Source organism: Pan troglodytes, chromosome 19, assembly GCF_028858775.2.
Source record: "Pan troglodytes isolate AG18354 chromosome 19, NHGRI_mPanTro3-v2.0_pri, whole genome shotgun sequence".
NCBI lineage: Eukaryota > Metazoa > Chordata > Mammalia > Primates > Hominidae > Pan > Pan troglodytes.
In genome coordinates this window covers 58,734,638-58,754,664 of record NC_072417.2, presented here as the reverse complement: position 1 = coordinate 58,754,664, position 20,027 = coordinate 58,734,638, and the positions used below count along the sequence as shown (strand labels likewise).

General features: G+C 45.2%; 1 protein-coding gene across 7 annotated transcripts in view; it reads left to right on the top strand.

Annotated features, from left to right (window-relative positions):
* The window catches only part of DNAH9 (dynein axonemal heavy chain 9), a 377,141-nt gene that overhangs the window by 341,692 nt on the left and 15,422 nt on the right, over positions 1 to 20,027 (top strand). For all 7 annotated transcript variants that reach the window (XM_063799007.1, XM_016932363.4, XM_063799008.1 and 4 more), the window contains 2 exons: positions 1,281 to 1,451; positions 6,181 to 6,363. In XM_063799007.1, the coding sequence (XP_063655077.1) occupies positions 1,281 to 1,451; positions 6,181 to 6,363 (354 nt within the window). The remainder of the gene's footprint in view (positions 1 to 1,280; positions 1,452 to 6,180; positions 6,364 to 20,027) is intronic.

Here is a 20,027-nt window from a genome sequence, read left to right as displayed (position 1 = left end):
AATGACTGAGGTACACTCTCTTTCTTATACTTCTCTTTAATGTGTTAGTTAATAGATGGTTCTAGGGCATCTACATAGAGTCCGGGCCTGCACAGAACACTGGAGGAAATACAAAAATGAACATACAGATCGGCCCTTGAGGAATGAGCAATCTATTAGGCTAGGTGTTAATAACACCAAGGAATCGTCAAAATCATATCAGGAACGGAACTTGAGGGATATTTTCCCACCATCGTATAAAGAGTCATGAAGAGGCACTCAAAACATTCAGAGCCAGGCGCGGTGGCTCCCGCCTGTAATCCCAGAACTTTGGAAAGTCAAGGCTGGAGGATCACTTGAGCTGATGAGTTAGAGACCAGCCCAGGCAACATAGTGAGACCTCATCTCTACAAAAAATAGAAATAAAAAATCGGCTTGAGCATGGGGGCATGTACCTGTATTTCCAGCTACTTGGGAGACTGAGGTGGAAAGCACTTGAGCCTGGGAGATGGAGGCTTTAGTGAGCTGTGTACTCTACTGTACACTACTGTACTCTAGTTTTTTCAGCAGAGTGAGAGCCTGTCTCACACACACAATAAAATAAAATAAAATATAAAATAAAACTGAGCCTTAGCCGCTGGTTAGGATTTTTAGGCATTAGGCATGGCAGACTCTAGCCACTAGCACTGGCCACAGAAAGGAGCTACTAGGGTGACACACAGTTTCAAAATTTTTTTTATTTGAATACCTTTCACCAGGGGTGCAGACTCTCCAGTTCGCAGCCAATCTCACCTCCCTTGTCCTAAGCCCAATTCACTTGTTTATTTTGCATGCGCCGTCCCATGTACGTGTTCAGGTTTGTCATATCTGATTTAGATGGAGGGGAGAGAAAAGAAGGAAAGGTCTGGAATCCTAGAAGAGCTTAAGTAAAATCACTAGGGAGGGATTCGTATTTTTGAAAGACTATGAGAAGTCCTCCTCTGGTCTGCAGGAAAAAGAGTCATCAGGGAGGAGTGGGAGGCATTGGGTGTGGAGATAGATAAAGGCATCTAAGCCTCCCAGAAAAGAGAGAATGATAGAATGAATGTGGAAGTTCTGGGAAACGGGTCCAGCCGACAAAAACGGATGACGTCAAGGTGCACTAATAGGTGGAGAGGGTGCTGAAGTCAACCAGGGATGGTGAGCAGTGTCCCCTGGAGGAGGGATACTAGCCCATGGACTCCCTGCAGAGGACAAGCCGGTGTGGGAGATGGGAGGTACGTGTTGGTTTCTTTTTAAGTGAGCTTGCCCTTGATTTTCAGTACATCGATGCTGAGCTGCCCCCAGAATCCCCCTACCTCTATGGCCTCCACCCGAACGCAGAGATTGGCTTCCTGACCCAAACCTCAGAAAAGCTCTTCCGCACTGTGCTGGAGCTGCAGCCTCGGGACAGCCAGGCCGGAGACGGAGCGGGCGCCACAAGAGAAGAAAAGGTGTGTGTGGTGGGGACTGCCTGAGGTCGTTCTGGGGGACCCCGAGGATCACAGATGCACACCTTTCTCCTGCTGGCCATTTTGGCAGTACACAGCATAGACAACACACAAAGCACCAACCACCTGCAGCCTGGAGATGCTTGCCTGTCACCGCCAAGAGCCTCTCCCCTCCCGTCATCACCATGCTGGCCAACAGTTAAATCACAGGAAGTCCCTGCCATTGGGTTCAGCAGTTTTCTTTACCAGTCCACCCAAAGTCCATTTTTATTCAGCTTCTCTGCCAAAGTGAAGAAAGGGCAGGGCTGAACAGTGGTGGCTTGGGAACCTTGAATGTGATTTCTTGATCCCCTGGCAAACCAAGCAAGGATGGGCAAGGGGTTACCCCTAAGCACCCCCACCTCATTTCACCAACCAGATGCCGGTGGGGAAGAACACAGTCCTTCATAATGCAAACGCCTTCCCTTTGTGTGAATGGCTTCTAGTCCGAGAGTCTCTAAACACACAGTTACCTGCTACTAAGCACAGGACTTCCTGAAATTTTAGGAAGGTGGAAGGGAATTATGGAGTAGAAAGGCAGACCAGGGTGAGGTGTGGGTTTCAGGACAACCCAAGGCAACATGGGGGCTCTGATCCTGGTGTGGGGGTAGCTGAGGATAAAGGAAGAATGGGCCTCACGCCTGTAATCCCAGCACTTTGGGAGGCCAAGGCGGGCAGATCATGAGGTCATGAGTTCGAGACCAGCCTGGCCAACAGGGTGAAACCCCGTCTCTACTAAAAAATACAAAAATTAGCCAGGCGTGGTGGTGGGCGCCTGTAATCCCAGCTACTCGGGAGGCTGAGGCAGGAGAATTGCTTGAACCTGGGAGGCGGAGGTTGCAGTGAGCCAAGACTGTGCCACTGCACTCCAGCCTGGTGACAGAGCAAGACTCTGTCTCAAAAAAAAAAAAAAAAAAAAAAAAAAAGAATGGGCCACCAAAGGGAAATTTCTCCATGAATTTTTTTCTGAGACAAGCTAACCAACTTCCTAAAGATGTATTTGTACCAGCTCACATCCACCCCATGGTACTGCCTGGAATTTTTTTTTTAATTTAATTTTTCTAAGAGTAAGATTTCACTCCATCACCCAGGCTGGAGAGTTCAGTGGCATAATCACAGCTCACTACAGCCTCCAACTCCTAACCTCAAGCAATCCTTCCACCTCAGCCTCCTGAGTAGCTAGGACTGCAGGTGTGTACCACCACGCCCTGCTAATTTTTTAACTTTTTGTAGAGACAGGGTCACACTATGTTGCCTAGGCTAGTCTTGAACTCCTGGGCTGAAGCAGTCCTCTCACTTTGACCTCCCAAAATGCTAGGATTATAGGTGTGAGCCACTGCACCCGGTCCTAGCTGAGTTCTTTAATTTAGAGATGCCATTAGGTTTACAAGTAAACATCCTTGGGAAGATTATCAAACTTTTAGGCTCTAGAGACTGATTTTAGGAAAGCAAACTGATACTAAAAGAGTTGGACTTTTATATAAAGGTATGGAGTCATGTCATCAAAATAGTATTTCTCAAATTTTAATATGCCTAAGAATGTGCCAGAGAGATTGAAATTCTGACTCCGAGGTCTGGGGTTAGGTTGCATTGGCAACCTAGTGATTTTGATGAGGTGAGCATACTTCGAGAAATCTGCTCCATATCACTCTACTCAGTCTATTCCACTATTTGATGTATAATTTGAAAATAAAGAGAAGAACCCACCCAGAATGAATAATGTTCCTAGATCTAAAACTGGAAAAGGCTGAGACTGTATAAGTAATAGACTTAGAATTCTTCAGTCAAGGTTCAAAGAAGGTTCTAATGCTTATCATTTCCTTATCCCCTCCCCCAGCTAACCCAAGAAATGGGGTGTGTATGTGCTTGTGTGTGTATTTCAGAAATGATATGAACTGTGATTACTTGCCATGCACAATGCTGCATGGGACACGTGTGCATGTTACTGGGTGCACATCTGATTGTGCAGTACCCCAGTATTTGGCCATGGTGGTGTTTCTCACATAGCTCACATGTTCCTATGAGCTATGTTCCTTCCTGTCCACACCGCAGCTCAGCTCAAGATGAGGGGCAAAGAGTCAAAGCCCAGAGAGTATTTTGTTGTTAAGAAGTAAATGACCGAGAGGTTGTACACTCCACATACACTCATGAACTCTTGACTCAATTCTGTTCCCATGTTTACATCTATATGAAGGGAAGCTGGGGATTTTAGTATATAGCTAAAGAGAAAGAGTGAGAAGGGAGGTCGGCATGTTAGATACATGGATGGATGGATGGATGATGGGTAGATGGGTGATGATGGATAGATAATGGATGGATGGATGGATGGGTGATGGGTAGATGGGTGATGGATGGATAGTGGGTGGATGGATGGATGATAGAGGAATAGAGTTATGTACACTGAAGGGCATCTGCAGGAATATATACCAAAAAACCAACAGTTGAACAGTGTTTTTCTCCCACAGGGGGAAGAGTTAAGACTATGGGAGGACTTTGCTTCTAGTATCATGTGTATCAGAAATGTTTAGATTTTTCTGATAAGCATTTATTACTTTTCCAGAAAGGAAGAAAGCAGAAGTGTTTGTCTGTGGAAATAAGGTGGACTCCGTCCCTTGGAACCCACTCCTCCTATCTGAAAGAGTCTCTGGGTTCCCTGAGCAAAAGAGAGGCCCCGCATACGTCTGTGGACCTGGGTCCTTCCCTATCAGCCCTCTCCCTCCTCAGGCCCCCACACCCTTTACAGCCTAATCAGAGATGAAACAGAACTCTGTGTCCCCACATCCTGTGTATTTTGGAACAATACCTCCAGACGATCTTTTCGTCTCTTTGTAAATAATGTCCAAATGGAAGCTCGCTGATATACAGCTGTTTTTTCAAACTCTGCTCCAGAGAAAAATATATATATAATTTTAGCCATTTGTCTTCCCAGCAGCTGCTCTCAGGTACCATTAAAATCCGATTCCAGTTTTTGCTATGACAGCACCAAAGACCCATTCGTGACAGAGTGATTGGTTTTTACTTTCTTTTTTCTAACATCAGCTCTTTTCCTGGAGATGGCATTGTGTGTTAATACAAGGCAAGGTGAATATTTATCATCCTTTACACTTATATAGTTCTTCATAGCTTTCAGAGACTGCCACACTCATCAGCTCATTTGATTTGATCTTCACATCAACTCTGGGAGTTGGGAAAGGGGACAAGTGGAGAAAAAGACACTCTTGGAAGTGTTACAGCTGGAGAAAATTGAGGCCTAAGTAACTTGCTTACGTTCACATGGGTAATGCATGGCAGAACTGTATTAACTCGGTCAGGCCTCCTTGGCTGCAAGCTATAGACACCAACAGAGCTTAACTAGGCAAGAAATGGCTCACTCTATCAAGGGAGTCAGCCTAAGAAGAGATAAAAATCACGATGGCTCTAGAGTCCCAGGTAAAAGAAGGGTAGACCGCCCTTTCCAGGCGCCTCCATCCTGCCAGTGGTTCCTTGGATTCCAGGCTTGAGATTCAAATCATTGTGCTCCTGGGAAACATAATCTGATTGGCCTAACTTGGCTCAGGGGAAACTGGGCCCAGTGACTAAACATAAACATAAAACAATGGGGAAGACATAGTTTCACAAAGGAGATAGGGAATTGTTCCTAGAAGGGAAAAGAGATAATGAAAAACAGATATCCACCACAGGCACCTAGAGCTCAGCTCTCAGGACTCCAGAAATGGCTGGTGCTCACTCACTCCCTCCCTCCTTCCCCTCTCTCCCTCTGTCCCAACCTGCTGGCTGTGTGGTCTATTATGTCTGCACTTGTTTCATTTTTCTTTCTCTGCTGACAGACCTCCTGGGCTTACTCATTTATTCCAAAATGGCAGACTCAACCTCCAAGTGCTTGCCCCAAATTAACTCAGAATCTCTGAGCCTCAATTCCAGTTTTCCAGGAGAGAGACCCTACTTGTCCTAGCTCCCCTGATCTAATTAGCTGACAGTTTGTGTGGGGAAAAGAATCGTGGGGTACAACAGGAGGTTTACATGATAGATGAGGGTGTTTCTTCCAGAACTCAAGGATAGAAACTGCAGTGTTGCATCATAGAAACTCAGAACTGAGTGGATGACCGGATAGATAGATAGATAGATAGTGATAGATTAGATAGATGGATAGATGAATGACAGATTAGATAGATGATAGATAGATATTGTATATAACTGTATATTGATATACTGTATCTGGATATAGATAGATAGATAGATATTGTATATAACTGTATATTGATATACTGTATCTGGATATAGATAGATAGATTTGTCATTGCTGCTCATCACTTCAGCTTCACATGGCCCGCAGGGGCCACCTTTTGGCCCAAGTCTGTCTTATGGCTTTCTAGTTTGATTCCCACAGCCAACTGGATCAGCCTCTGAGTTTTTCAACTCCAAATTCTTAGAGAGCTATCTGTGTTCATCGTATTATGCTAGGCATGCAAGTCCCGGGAACTTGGCCAGCCTATGAAGAGGTCCACTGTGGTCAGTCAGTCCTCAGCCCTGACCTAGTTGACCTCGACAAGCAGGCAAGAGTTTGGCCAGGTCAGTGGGTGGAGGGGCAGCAGACGATGGGTGATTGGCATCTCTAGTCCCACACTGCAGGAAAATGGATTCCTTCTGGAGAATAGAGCCCTTTCTTAACGCTGTGTTTCCTTCTGTGGGGCAGGTCAAGGCACTTCTGGAAGAAATATTGGAGCGGGTGACAGACGAGTTTAACATCCCAGAACTGATGGCCAAAGTGGAGGAGCGCACCCCTTACATTGTAGTTGCCTTCCAGGAGTGTGGCCGGATGAATATCCTCACCAGAGAGATTCAGCGCTCACTGAGGGAGCTGGAGCTCGGCTTAAAGGTGAGCGCGGTCTTGTAAGGCATGGAGGGGACATTGCTAGAGGACACAGATGGACCCCTATGGGGAAGAAGGAGCACTGGGGGACCTGAAAGCTGGGGAGCAGTTGTCCTGCAGCATCCTAGGTGCCCAAAAGTCATCACTCCCCAGAAACCAAAGCCTGGCCATGAGGTTATCTACAAGAACCAAGATGTTATACAGTCTTTGACATTTCTCGTCAACAAGGAAAGAGTCTACAATTTCTACTACCAGTTACTTAGACAAGTTTATTTTCCTCATCTTGAGATGATGTAAAGTGCCTAGCACAGAGCCTGTTAATTACTGTTCACCCCGATGACAGGGAAATGGAAGCTCTTGCTGCCTTTGAGGAGCTGAGGAAGGTGACTGATGTTGATTTACATTGGCTTGTTTTTTGTTGTTGTTTGTTTGTTTTTTGAGACAGAGTCTTGCTCTGTCGCCCAGGCTGGAGTGCAGTGGCGCGATCTCGGCTCACTGCAAGCTCCACCTCCTGGGTTCACGCCATTCTCCTGCCTCAGCCTCCCAAGTAGCTGGGACTACAGGTGCCTGCCACCAAGCCCGGCTAATTTTTTGTATTTTTAGGAGAGATGGGGTTTCACCGTGTTAGCCAGGATGGTCTCCATCTCCTGACCTCATAATCCACCCGCCTCAGCCTCCCAAAGTGCTGGGATTATAGGTGTGAGCCACTGCACCTGGCCTACACTGGCTTGTTTATTACAAGAATTGTAAATGAACACTCAGACAAGCCCTGGAAGTCCAGGTATGGAACATGCTAGTGCCTTCATCATGTCTGTCTCTTGGGGTTAAACAGCTAGGGTCACATGTGGATAGGAAAAACACATATGAGTTTTTTCACATGGAGTCACATAGATGATGAAACAGACTGCAAAATCTAAGTTAGGGCTGGGCGCGGTGGCTCGTGCCTGTAATCCCAGCACTTTGGGAGGCCAAGGCGGGCGGATCACAAGGTCAGGAGATCGAGACCACCGTGGCTAGCACGGTGAAACCCCGTCTCTACTAAAAATGCAGAAATTAGCCAGGCGTGGCGGTGTGCGCCTGTAGTCCCAGTTGCTGGGGAGGCTGAGGCAGGAGAATAGCATGAACCTGGGAGGCGGAGCTTGCAGTGAGCCGAGATCGCACTGCTGCACTCCAGCCTGGGCGACAGAGCAAGACTCCGTCTCAAAAAAAACAAAAACAAAAAAATCAAGGTTAGGGTTTTTTTTGTTTAATCTCTTAATGTTCTTTCTCCTTCCTCCACCGCATCTCAACATGGGTAGAAGGAAATAAGGAAGGAGAGACAGGAGGGGAATGTTGAAGATGGACAATGTTTGGTAACGTTTCCAAATTCTGTGCCAGCTTGTAATCAAATGAAGTACAAAATTTCACAGAGTAAATAAGAACTTTGCCTGTTATGTAATGCAGTTCCATTACTGAGGTACGCAGGTATATATCAGTAACTATCTTGAGTAGGTTTGCTGCCATTTGAAAGGCTTATGGAACTTGGGTAATGTGGCACAGCCTGTTTACCCATTCGACTTCCAGTTCATTCACTCATTTTTCTTCCGAGAGCCTTTGCTGCAGTTGGTGTCATGAATCTCAGAGCTTGCCTGGACAAAGATGCAGGGTGTGGGAGGTAGTTGTCTTTTCTTTCAGTCTGATTCAAGCAATGTTGATTGATGAGCCTCTTGGGCAAGTCTCAGCACTGCCTGCTGGAGGGTGCAAAGGAGATTGGAAAGGGAGCCTTCCCTTGCAGAAGGACAGTCTTGTGGGGAAACAGACACACACACTGATATAAAGCAGGGTGAAATTAATTAAGAGCCACATAGAGAGACGCGGGAGAAGAAAGAAGAAACAAGTATTGTGTGTGGGATAAGGAAAGCCCCAGGGAAGCAGTGGCATTGAGGGGGTTCTGGAGGAAGGGTAGGGTTGTGACAGGTGATCACAAAAGGCAGGGGCTCCTAGAGGCACAGGGCAGAGCAGCCCACGGTCTGTTCTCAGAGTTAACATGGTTTGGCTGCAGCTACAGGCCCACTCAGGTGAGCAACAGTGATAGGGTGAACTTCCAAAAGGTGACAAAACAATGATAGAAAAGCAGCTGGGACCTTTGTCTACTGGTCCCACTGCGAAATGGAAGATAAACAGAGAAATCTCCATTCAAACTTGCTGTCATGAATCCCAGACTCTCCTTAGGACCATCCCCCAAGTTGGCCTGGTCCTCAGACTCTCCAGAAGTTTTATGACATGTTCCCATCTCCACGCTCCAGTCCTACCAACCTCTAAGGGTGGGGCCTGGAAGTCTGTAATGTTTCATCACCAGCCAGGAAATTCTTATGATGACTCAAGTTTGGGAAGCACAGCATGAAGGTAAGAGGCAAAAGAAAAAAGTTAGACAGTGGTATTTGTGGCAAAATGAAGGTGCAAAGGGGATGGCAGCAGAGTTCAGAGAAGAGAGTTTTAAGTCTAGGGAATGGATAAAGCTGAGCTGGCCAGAAATGAGAACAGCAGGGAAAAGAGGCAAAGCAGGTGACTTGGCAGGAGGGGTTCGCAGGATGGTCTGGCCTGTGAGTGAGAGGTGGAGGGCCCAAGTGGGGCAAGTCCCTCAGATGGAGCAGCGAGAAATGTCAGCTCCGAGCTCTTCCCGGAACACTGGTGGAAGGCACGCTTGGCTTTGCTGACCAGCTTACCTGGCAGGGGGAAGGGGAAGAGGAAATTCTGCTTGAGGTTTTCCTTCCTCACTTTCTTAGTTTAACAATCACTTTATGCTGGCCTCAGTGGCTCACGCCTGTAATCCCAGCACTTTGGGAGGCCGAGGCGGGTGGATCGCTTGAGGTCAGCGGTTCAAGACCAGGCTGGCCAACATGGCAAAACCCCGTCTCTACTAAAAATACAAAAATAAGCCAGGCGTGGTGGCGGGCTCCTGTAATCCCAGCTACTATGGAGGCTGAAGCAGGAGAATCGCTTTAACCTGGGATGCTATAACCTGCAGTGAGCCGACACTGTGCCACTGCACTCCAGCCTGGGTGACAGAGAGAGATTCCATCTCAAAAAAAAAAAAAAAATCACTTTAAAGTTCTGGGACTGTTGGAGCTAAACGATGGGAATACACAGACATACAGAGTGGAATAACCAACATTGGAGGTGGCAAAAGGTGGGAAGGAAGGAGGGGGGTGAGGAATGAAAAATTACTTATTGGGTACAGTGTTCACTATTCAGGTGACAAGTGCACTGAAAGTGAGAATTGCACTACTATGCAATATACACATGTGAGAAAGCTGCACTTGTGGCCGGGCGCAGTGGCTCACGCCTGTAATCCCAGCACTTTGGGAGGCCGAGGCAGCTGGATCACGAGGTCAGGAGATCGAGACCATCCTGGCTAGCATGGTGAAACCCCGTCTCTACTAAAAATACAAAAAAAAAAATTAGCCGGGCGTAGTGGTGGGCACCTGTAGTCCCAGCACTTTGGGAGGCCGAGGTGGGCGGATCACTTGAGGTCAGGAGTTGGAGACAAGCCTGGCCAACATGGTGAAACCTCATCTCTACTAAAAAATACAAAAATTAGCCAGGCGTGGTGGCAGGCGCCTGTAATCCCAGCTACTTGGGAGGCTGAGGCAGGAGAATAGTTTGAACCTGGGAGGTGGAGGTTGCAGTGAGCCGAGATCGTGCCACTGCACTCCAGCCTGGGTGACAGAGCAAGAGTCCATCTCAAAAAAAAAAAAAAAAAAAAAGAGCCAGATTAGATCCCCAGTCAGCAAGCCAGACTTTAAACTTGAACAGCTTCACATCTTTAGAAACAGATTTTGTCTATCAGGAGGGGCAATCAACCACTGAAGCATAGAAAAAAAGCCTGACACCATCACACGTTTGAATGATAAAAATTACTTCCCGGCCAGGTGTGGTGGCTCACACCTGTAATCCCAGCACTTTGGGAGGGCAAGGTGGGTGGATCACAAGGTCAGAAGTTTGAGACCAGCCTGGCCAATATGGTGAAACCCTGTCTCTACTAAAAATACAAAAAAATTAGCCAGGCGTGGTGGCAGGCACCTGTAGTCCCAGCCACTCGGGAGGCTGAGGCAGGAGAATGGCGTGAACCCGGGAGGCAGAGCTTGCAGTGAGCCAAGATGGCACCACTGCACTCCAGCCTGGGCCACAGAGCAAGACTCCATCCCCCCCGCAAAAAAAAAAAAAAAAAAGAAAAAGAAAAAAAAAATCTGCACTTGTACCCTCTAAATATATAACGGTATTTTAAAATTGAAAAAGGAAAAAAAATGCTTGCAAGCCGAAAAATAAAATAAAATATTCCAGGGCTGTTTCAGGTTGAGCATAGGGAGACAGGTCTACCCATGTTAGCCAACAAATTAATTGGACAAACCCAAATGCTGTGCCCAGACTGGGCACCAAGGTTAGAAAATGTCTAATTTTTGAAGTCATTAAGTCAACACTGTTAGCATTCATGAAAAAGATATTGTTATTCACCATACTTCATATTTGGCTGGATGGGAGGCCATAATGTCTACCTAAAAAGTATTAACTACTGAAAAGCACAGCACTGAAAGCCTTGAGGACTACAGGAGCTCAAAGCACACAAAAGTGGTAAAGGAAGGCATCATCTGGGGGCCACAAATATGTTCCCATAGAAAGGAATTCTTTTGGGAATTCACCACAGTTAGACATCTGTCTCTCAGCCTCACAAGATGAGGAACCAGGTCCTGTGATTATCCCAGAGCTGACTGGAAGGGGTATTGACTCCCACTAACCAAACTCACAAAAGCCTGATGTACCAAATGCCCAATGGCCAATTTATTCTGTTTCAATAACAACTAGGCATCATTTTCAAAGGGGCATATACTGACAACAGACTGCCCAGAAATTATCTCCCTATGTAGGAAAACTACAGAAGACAAGTTCTTAGACTTTTAATGCCCAATACAGTAGCCATTAATGACAGGTGACTACTGAGCCTTGAAATGCGATAGTCCAAATTGAGATGTGCTATAAGCTTAAATTACACACCACATTTCAAAGCCATAAGACCAAAAACTATAAAATAGTCTAGTAATTTTATATTTATTATATATTGAAATGATGTTTGGTATTTTAGATATATTGAGTTAAATAAAAGTTAAATTCACCTGTTTGGTTTTTTACTTTTAAAATGTGAATTCCAGAAAATTTTTAATTACCTATGTGGCTCTCACATGTGGTTTGCATTCTATTTCATTTAGGCAGTGCATATCTTAGATGGAGCCATGGCCAGCCCAGAATCTGGGAGGGGCTGGGAACTACTATTTTTTTTTTTGAGACAGAGTCTCGCTCCATTGCCCAGGCTGGAGTGCAGTAGTGTGATCTCAGCTCACTGCAACCTTTGCCTCCCGGGTTCAAGCGATTCTCCTGCCTCAGCCTCCCGGCTCCCACCACCACGCCCGGCTTGTATTTTTTTAGTACAATTCTTGTATTTTTTAGTACAATTATTGTATTTTTTTAGTAGAGACGGGGTTTCACCTTATTGACCAGGCTGGTCTCAAACTCCTGACCTTGTGATCCACCCACCTCGGCCTCCCAAAGTGCTGGGATTACAGGTGTGAGCCACCGCGCCTGGCCAGGAACTGATTTTTATCATTCAAACGTGTGATGGCATCAGGCTTTTTTTCTATGCTTCAGTGGTTGATTGCCCCTCCTGATTGACAAAATCTGTTTCTAAAGATGTGAAGCTGTTCAAGTTTTAAAGTCTGGCTTGCTGACTGGAGATCTAATCTGGCTCTTTTTTTTTTTTTTTTTTTTTTTGAGACAGAGTCTCACTCTGTTGCCAGGCTGGAGTGCAGTGGCACGATCTCGGCTCACTGCAAACTCCACCTCCTGGGTTCAAGCTATTCTCCTGCCTCAGCCTCCCAAGTAGCTGGGATTACAGGTGCCCGCCACCATGCCCGGCTAATTTTTGTATTTTTTAGTAGAGATGAGGTTTCACCATGTTGGCCAGGCTGGTCTCGAACTCCTGACCTCAAGTGATCCGCCCGCCTCGGCCTCCCAACGTGCTGGGATTACAGGCGTGAGCCACCGCACCCGGCCTCCTCTGGCTCTTTATTCTGATGCACTGTGTGTTGACTTGAATAGTTCAGGTCTGGAAGGGTGGGCCGTGCTATGGCCCTTTCATCCCCACCCACTGGGCAGCTATCCTGGCCTCTATGCCTTTGGCCTTCCAGTACTCTACCAGAATACCTGAATAGAAAGGCTGCTGCCAACCCAGCCTGGAGGCCAGCCTGGAAGGAGTGGGACCCTTATCACTTTCACTTCTTCCCATGTCCTCAGCTCCCAGTGTCTTAAACAAATGAAAGCTCCTCGCCAAGAACATCTTCATAGGGTAGAAAAAAACAGAGAGGAGCTAAGCCTCAGGACAGGCTACAGCATGGAGCCCCTCCAGGAGGGAGGACCTGGGTGCTGCTGCCCTGTCCCCTGGCCCTCTGTGGACTGAACGCCTGCTGCATGACCGTGAGCCCAGGGCAACAGCTGCTTCAGACACACCAGAGGCGCCCTTTTCAAATGGAAGTTCCTGGCCTCATTCCCAGAGGTATGAGTCCTTAGTTTGGACTACAGCCTACGAATCCAAGCTTTTAACAGGCTCCCTGACTTAAAAGAACGAAGACCTACAGGAAAAAATGAGGTTTTCACTCTGTATTATGCCAAAGAAAGATTATGAAAGCATTTACTGATAGGGATGAATGAAAGGGTTAAGGTCACAGCCAGATAGCCCTCCTATCCTGAAAAGGGGCCACCCAGCCTGTAGTTCTCCCAGAGTTTCATTGCAATGCCAAGACCAAGGAAGCACCTTGTAGACCCTGAAATGCAGCATTTTCTTGAGCGAAGGGTCCAGTGTTTTAAGTTTTCTTTTTGTTGACTCTTGACCTGTGAGCAAGTGTGAATATTAATCGCTGTTAAACAGGATTCAGGCCAGAGGAGTTTAGGAAACTGGTTGAATGAACATAAGTAGGTGTCTTTGCTGTAGTATAGCTTGAGACTTTTTTTTTTTTTTTTTTTGAGACGGAGTTTCGCTCTTGTTGTCCAGGCTGGAGTGCAATGGCGCGATCTCAGCTCACCGCAACCTCTACCTCCCAGGTTCAAGCAATTCTCCTGCCTCAACCTCCTTGAGTAGCTGGGATTACAGGCATGCGCCAGCATGCCTGGCTAATTTTGTATTTTCAGTAGAGAGGGGGTTTCTCCATGTTGGTCAGGCTGGTCTCAAACTCCCAACCTCAGCTGAATCACCTACCTCCACCACAAAGTGCTGGGATTACAGGTGTGAGCCACCATGCCCAGCCAATGATTTTTTATTTTCTTCTTTTCCTAAATGACTCCTGGTTCTCTTCTCCAGGGCTGTCCCTGCTTCACTGACAAGCTGAGAGACAGAACATTCTTTAGAGTTCCATCACTTGCACATTCAATTAGTATGTGTAAAATTATTGTCAGAATACATTATAATCTTATTATAAGCAGATGTGGGAAATTTTTAAGAAAGCCAAGTTACACATATTATGTTCCTCTGCTTTCAAAATGATGTTAGATTTCTGAAGGGTGTTAAAAATTAAGAATTGCATATATTTTTAAATTTATTAGACCTTATTTTTAGAGTAACTTTAAGTTCACAGCAAAATTGCAAAGAAGGTATGGAGATTTCCCATACACCTGCTGTCCTCAAAGACAAATTATCCTTCCTCGACTCTCAAATTCCCCACCAGAGTGGTACTTTTCTTATAACTGATGAATCTATACTCATACATCATTATCACCCAGAGTTCATAGTTTACATTAGGGTTCATTCTCAGTGTTAAGACTTTCTATGGGTTTGGACAAATAAATAATGACTTGTATCCACCATTATAGTATCATAAAAAGTAGTTTCACTGCCCTAAAACTCCTTTGTATTGGATATATTTTAAACTTTTTTGTTTTCAGAGATGGAGTCTTTCTCTATTGCCCAGATTGGAGTGTGGTGGTGTGATCACGGCTCAAGAGATCTTCCCACCTCAGCCACGTGCGTAGCTGGAACTACAGGTGCACACAACCACACCCGACTAACTTTTTATTTTTATTTTTGTAGAGATGGGGTCTCACTATGTTGCCAGGCTGGTCTCCAACTACTGGTGTGAAACGATCCTCCCGCCTTGACCCAAAGTGTTGGAATTACAGGCATGAGCCACTGTGCCTGGCTATTTTAAACTTTTTTCAAGCACATTATCTCTTCTTATAACAAAACTTATAGAAACAGTTTGTATGCCTTCACGGTTTTCAGAAATGGCACATCTCTGTATGAGGGATGGTAACGCAGAGTGAGCTGTTGACTTAGCCCAGGGAAATGACCAGAAACAAAGGACTTCTGAGTCCAGGGTTCCATCTGAGTTCATCTTATCTGCCTCGCTCTGGCCCAGTCCTCAAAGCACATCCCAAACGACCAGGACATTTCCATCACACTTAGTCCAGTGTACCGCCAGCAGTCCACAACCTGACACCTTGGGAGTTCTGCTGAGTCATGTTATCAGGTGACTCCAGAATGGGGCCTTTATTCCCCTATCAACTCACAGGACAGACAACATTCACATGTGCAGTATCTTTCCATAGATGCACCCAGATTTCATACAACCCCAAACAATTTTGTATAGAAGCAAATTTAGTAGAACTATATTTTGCTGTATTGTTTGTAAAGGCATTTTATAACCATGGAAGTTAATTGGCCATTGAAAACTTCTGAAAATTTTTATTCTAAAGGGAAAAAATGAATGCAGTATGGCCTGTTTTTTAAAAAAATATCTGTTGGACTCATTTCACTTTTGAAGTGAGTCATGACTTTTTGACACATCTTCTTAACCAAAGGTTGGCAAGCAAGTAGTGCTATTATATGCACATAAAAATTTGTACTAAAACTGGCATTTGTAGTTTTTAACGTAAGCCAGGCATGGTGGCTCACACCTGTAATCCTAGCACTTTGGGAGGCCCAAGTGGGTGGATCACTTGAGGCCAGGAGTTTGAGACCAGCCTAGCCAACATGGCAAAATCCCATCTCTACTGGAAATACAAAAATTAGCTGGGCATAGTGGCTATGACAGGAGGATTGCTTGAGGCCAGGAGTTTGTAGACCAGTCTGGGCAACATAGTGAGACCCTATCTTGAGGGAAAAAAAATTAAAAATTCGGCCGGCTGCGGTGGCTCACACCTGTAATCCCAGCATTTTGGGAGGCCAAGGTAGGTGGATTACAAGGTCAGGAGCTTAAGACCAGCCTGGCCAAGATGGTGAAACCCCGTCTCTACTAAATATACAAAACTCAGCCAGGCTTGGTGGCAGCTGCCTGTAATCCCAGCTACTCTGGAGGCTGAGGCAGGAGAATTGCTTGAACCTGGAAGGCAGAGGTTGCAGTGAGCTGAGATCACACCACTGCACTCTAGCCTGGGTGACAGAGCAAAACTCCATCTCAAAAAAAAAATTTTTTTTTAATTAAAAATTCAGTTCCTTTTTTGCATTAGTTACATTTCATGTGTTCAGTAGCCACATGTGATCTTATTAGCACAGATACAGAATGTCTTTGCCATCACAGGAAGCTCTGGTGGATGATGGTATTTTAGGCAAAAAGGCTAGGTTTTCTGTCTGGTAATGTAAACTATTATGTATGTTTTTGCCAAAGCTATGTTACTTTTTTTTTTTTTTTTTTTGACAGAGTCTTGCTCTGTTGCCCAGGCTGGAGTTCAGTGGCATGATCTTTGCTTACTGCAACCTCTACCTTCTAGGTTCAAGCAATTCTTGTGCCTCAGCCATCCAAGTAGCTGGGATTACAGGCATGCACCATTACACTCAGCTAATTCTTTTTTTTTTTTTTTTTTTTGTAGATACCAGGCCTCACTGTGTTTCCCAGGCTGGTTTCTTACTCCTGGGCTCAAAGTGATCCTCCTGCCTTGGCTTCCCAAAGTGCTGAGATAATAGGCATGAGCCACTGTGCCCAGCTCTCAATTTTTAATTTTATAATTTTAATTCACTTGCATTTAAATAGCCACATGTGGCTAGTGGCTATCGTATGAGATACTGTAAACCTAAAATATATGTATTTGGGTCCTGTAATGTAAGGCCAAGGACAATGGATAAGGATTTGCCTTGCAGCTGTGTTTGCTAAAGAGACTATCAGGTAGTTTCCCCATAAAGCACAATACTTCATCCTGCCCCTAAAGGTGAATTTCAGCCCTTCTCTCCTAAAATGGCTTGTAGCCCTTAAAGGCCATTTTTTTTTCCCCATTCATAGCAATCACTTTTCCCACTGACCTCTCTCCTGGTTCTCTTCTCCAGGGCTGTATGAGTCAGGTACAGCTGCTGTAACAAAATACCATAGACAGTGTGGCTTAAACAACAGATATTTATTTCTCACAGTTCTGGAGGCTGAAAGTCTAAGCTCAAGCACCAGCAAATTTGGTTTCTGGTGAGGGCTCTCTTCTGGGCTTGTAGAGAGGTGTCTCCTCTCTGTGTCCTCAAATGGCAGGGAGGCAGAGCCAGAAAAGGGGAAAGTAGGAGAGAGACTGAGAGATTTCTTCCTCTTCTTATAAGGCGAAAGTCCTATCAGATTAGGGTTTCATCCTTATGACGTCGCTTAACCTTAATTACCTCCTTAAAGACTCTATTTCCAATACAGTCACATGGAGGGTTGGGGCTTCAACATATGAATTTGCCAGGGACACGGCCCAGTCTGTAGAGGGGGTTTTCTCACCTGTCCACCCTGCAGCTGCTGCCCACAGAGAAGTTGCTGCATCAGCCTGACTTACCGTTGGAGCATCCTGTACCCAGACTCAGTGGTTCTACCAGCCACCAACCCACAGCCCTTTTGTGCTGGTCAGGCCTCAAGCGGCATCAACCTATGACATCAGTGGCTTTACCTTGCTTTTTCCCCTCCTTATCACTCTCATTCACCTGATTCTGATTCTCGTTCACAAATGGGACGAAGTGAAGTGGTATCAAAGCTACTGGACATTGGGAGTATGTCCTGTTAATGGGCATAATCCATCATGTTTGTTAGAAAAGAAGTGCTGACAAGGCCGGGGGCGGTGGCTCACGCCTGTAATCCCAGCACTTTGGGAGGCTGAGGCGGGTGGATCACGAGGTCAGGAGATCGAGACCATCCTGGCTAACATGGTGAAACCCCGTCTCTACTAAAAATACAAAAAATTAGCTGGGCATGGTGGCGGGCACCTGTAGTCCCAGCTACTCGGGAGGCTGAGGCAGGAGAATGGCGTGAGCCCGGGAGGCAGAGCTTGCAGTGAGCCGAGATTGTGCCACTGCACTCCAGCCTGGGCGACAACCACTGATCTGGGGCGCCTCCTATCTCCCTAGAAGGCAACGTGCTTCAGCCACTGCCGCCTCTGCCGCAGTGCAGGCTCCAGGCTGTCTTGGCACGTGTCTGCAATAGCCATCCCCTAGCTTCTTTCCCTGGCTAAGGCTCTTTCTTTCTTAAAAAAGACACCTGCAAATGTGTCATATCTAAGCCTTTCCATGACTGATCCAACTTGACTGTGTTTACTTACCTCTTCTGTACCTCTGCAGTACCTAGATCCAGCGTTATTCCTGGGTTAATATGCACTTATGCCTGCATTTCTTTATAATTGCTATTAAGTTATCACCCAAGCCTTTTCCATGAATACAAACCCTGCTTCCTCAGCTAAACTGTAAACTCCTCAAGCAAAGACTTTCTCTTCTAATTGCTGTATATTTCTGGAGGAAGAAAGGCTGGTATAGCTCTCTCTCTGTTTACCATGGGTCTGAGTAAAGGGAGGGAGGTCAGCTACATCGGTTCACTCCTCAGGATATGTCTTTCTGTTTAAAATTATTTGTTTGCCTACCAATGCAAATAGTCTGCAGCCTGAAAAGGATTCAGTGGGCTTCCTTTTTATAAATCAGGGATTTGGAAAATTACACACACATACACTATAATCAGTCCACTAAAAGTTAGTAGAATTGATTATTCACGGTGATTTTTAAGTTTTTGAATAATTCCTTTTACATACTTAGAGGTTTTTTTGGCCTAAACAGAGAAAGGTAAAAACTTTAAAGGAAAATTTATAATTGTGGTAGTAATCTCTGAAAAGTATTATTGAAAAAGTGCTTAAAAGTAACTCATGTGGCCTTCTGCTTATGACCAACAGGCCAGATTTACCTTTCCACCTTAAACTGCTAGAAAATTAGACAAGCTATGAAAAATATCAGTTTTCAGATATTAAACAACAGGCTGAATAAGACTATGATACTTGAGAGAAAGGAAACAAGAAATGTGAGCCCTTCATTGCACAAGCTACAGGTTACAGTTCAGGAACCCAAAACAGCCCCACAGTCTTGCTGAACTGGAAAGACGTAGAATTTGCGGAGTACAGTACCTTAAAGTGGGGAGCTGCACAGAGAAAGAGCTCCAGAGATCCACAGAAGGAATCCCCTTGAGACTTTGGCTCTGCACATGAGTGAGAGGAAACCACCCAAGGCTGAGAAGGAACCACCAGAAAAAAATAAGGAGAACAATTCTCAGAGTTCACAAAGCGCTGGGAATAGTTTGTGTTCCCGCTAGCCAGAGTAGAAATAACTCAAAAAATAGGAGGTGTCAGGGAGAATTCTCAGAAGTGTATCAGCTTAGTAATGGGGATGCATTGAACCTAGACTAATAGCTGGTCTGACCCCACCCTAACAAACTTAAATGCAAGCCACCAACAGATCCATTGATTTCAAGTAAATTAAGTGCAGGCTAAAAATAAATTCCACCACTGTTTAAAGGAGTATGACAAAATTCAGCACTCAATAATGTAAAATTCATAGTGCCTGACACAGAGTAAACAAATTACAGCCACGTAAAGAAGTAGGAATACGTGGGCCAGGCACGGTGGCTCATGCCTGTAATCCCAGAACTTTGGGAGGCTGAGGCGGGTGGATCACGAGGTCAGGAGATCAAGACCATTCTGGCTAACGTGGTGAAACCCCGTCTCTACTAAAAATACAAACAATTAGCCAGGCATGGTGGCAGGCGCCTGTAGAGCTTGCAGTGAGTGGAGATCGCCACTGCACTCCAGCCTGGGCGACAGAGAGAGACTCCGGCTCAAAAAAAAAAAAAAAAAAAAATGTGATCAATTGAAATGAAGCCAGAAATGACAGAGACAATGGAAGACAAAGATGTTAAAACAACTATTATAAGTTTGCACCATATATCCAAGAAGCTAGAAGAAAACAACAGTATAATGTAAAACATGTAAGATATTTATTAAAAGACCCAAATGGAATTTATAGAGATGAAAAATACAATATTGATATGAAAAAATGAACTTCAGAGGATTCACAGCTGAGTAGGCACTACAGGAGAAAAGATCAGTAACCATGAATACACAGCAATAAAAACACCTAGAATAATGAAAAAACTGAAAAAAGTAAACAAATTACTAGGTCCTGTAGGATAATATCAAGTGGTCTAACATACATGTAATTGGTGTCCCAAAAGGATGGGGTTGTTGATGGGGAAGGGGGGGGCCAAAAAAATCTATTTGAAGAAATAAGGGCCACAGTTTTGCAAATTTGATGAAAACCACAAAACCTATAGGTACAAGAAGCTCAACAAGCCCCATGCAGAATAAGCCTAATGAAAACATTGTAAATA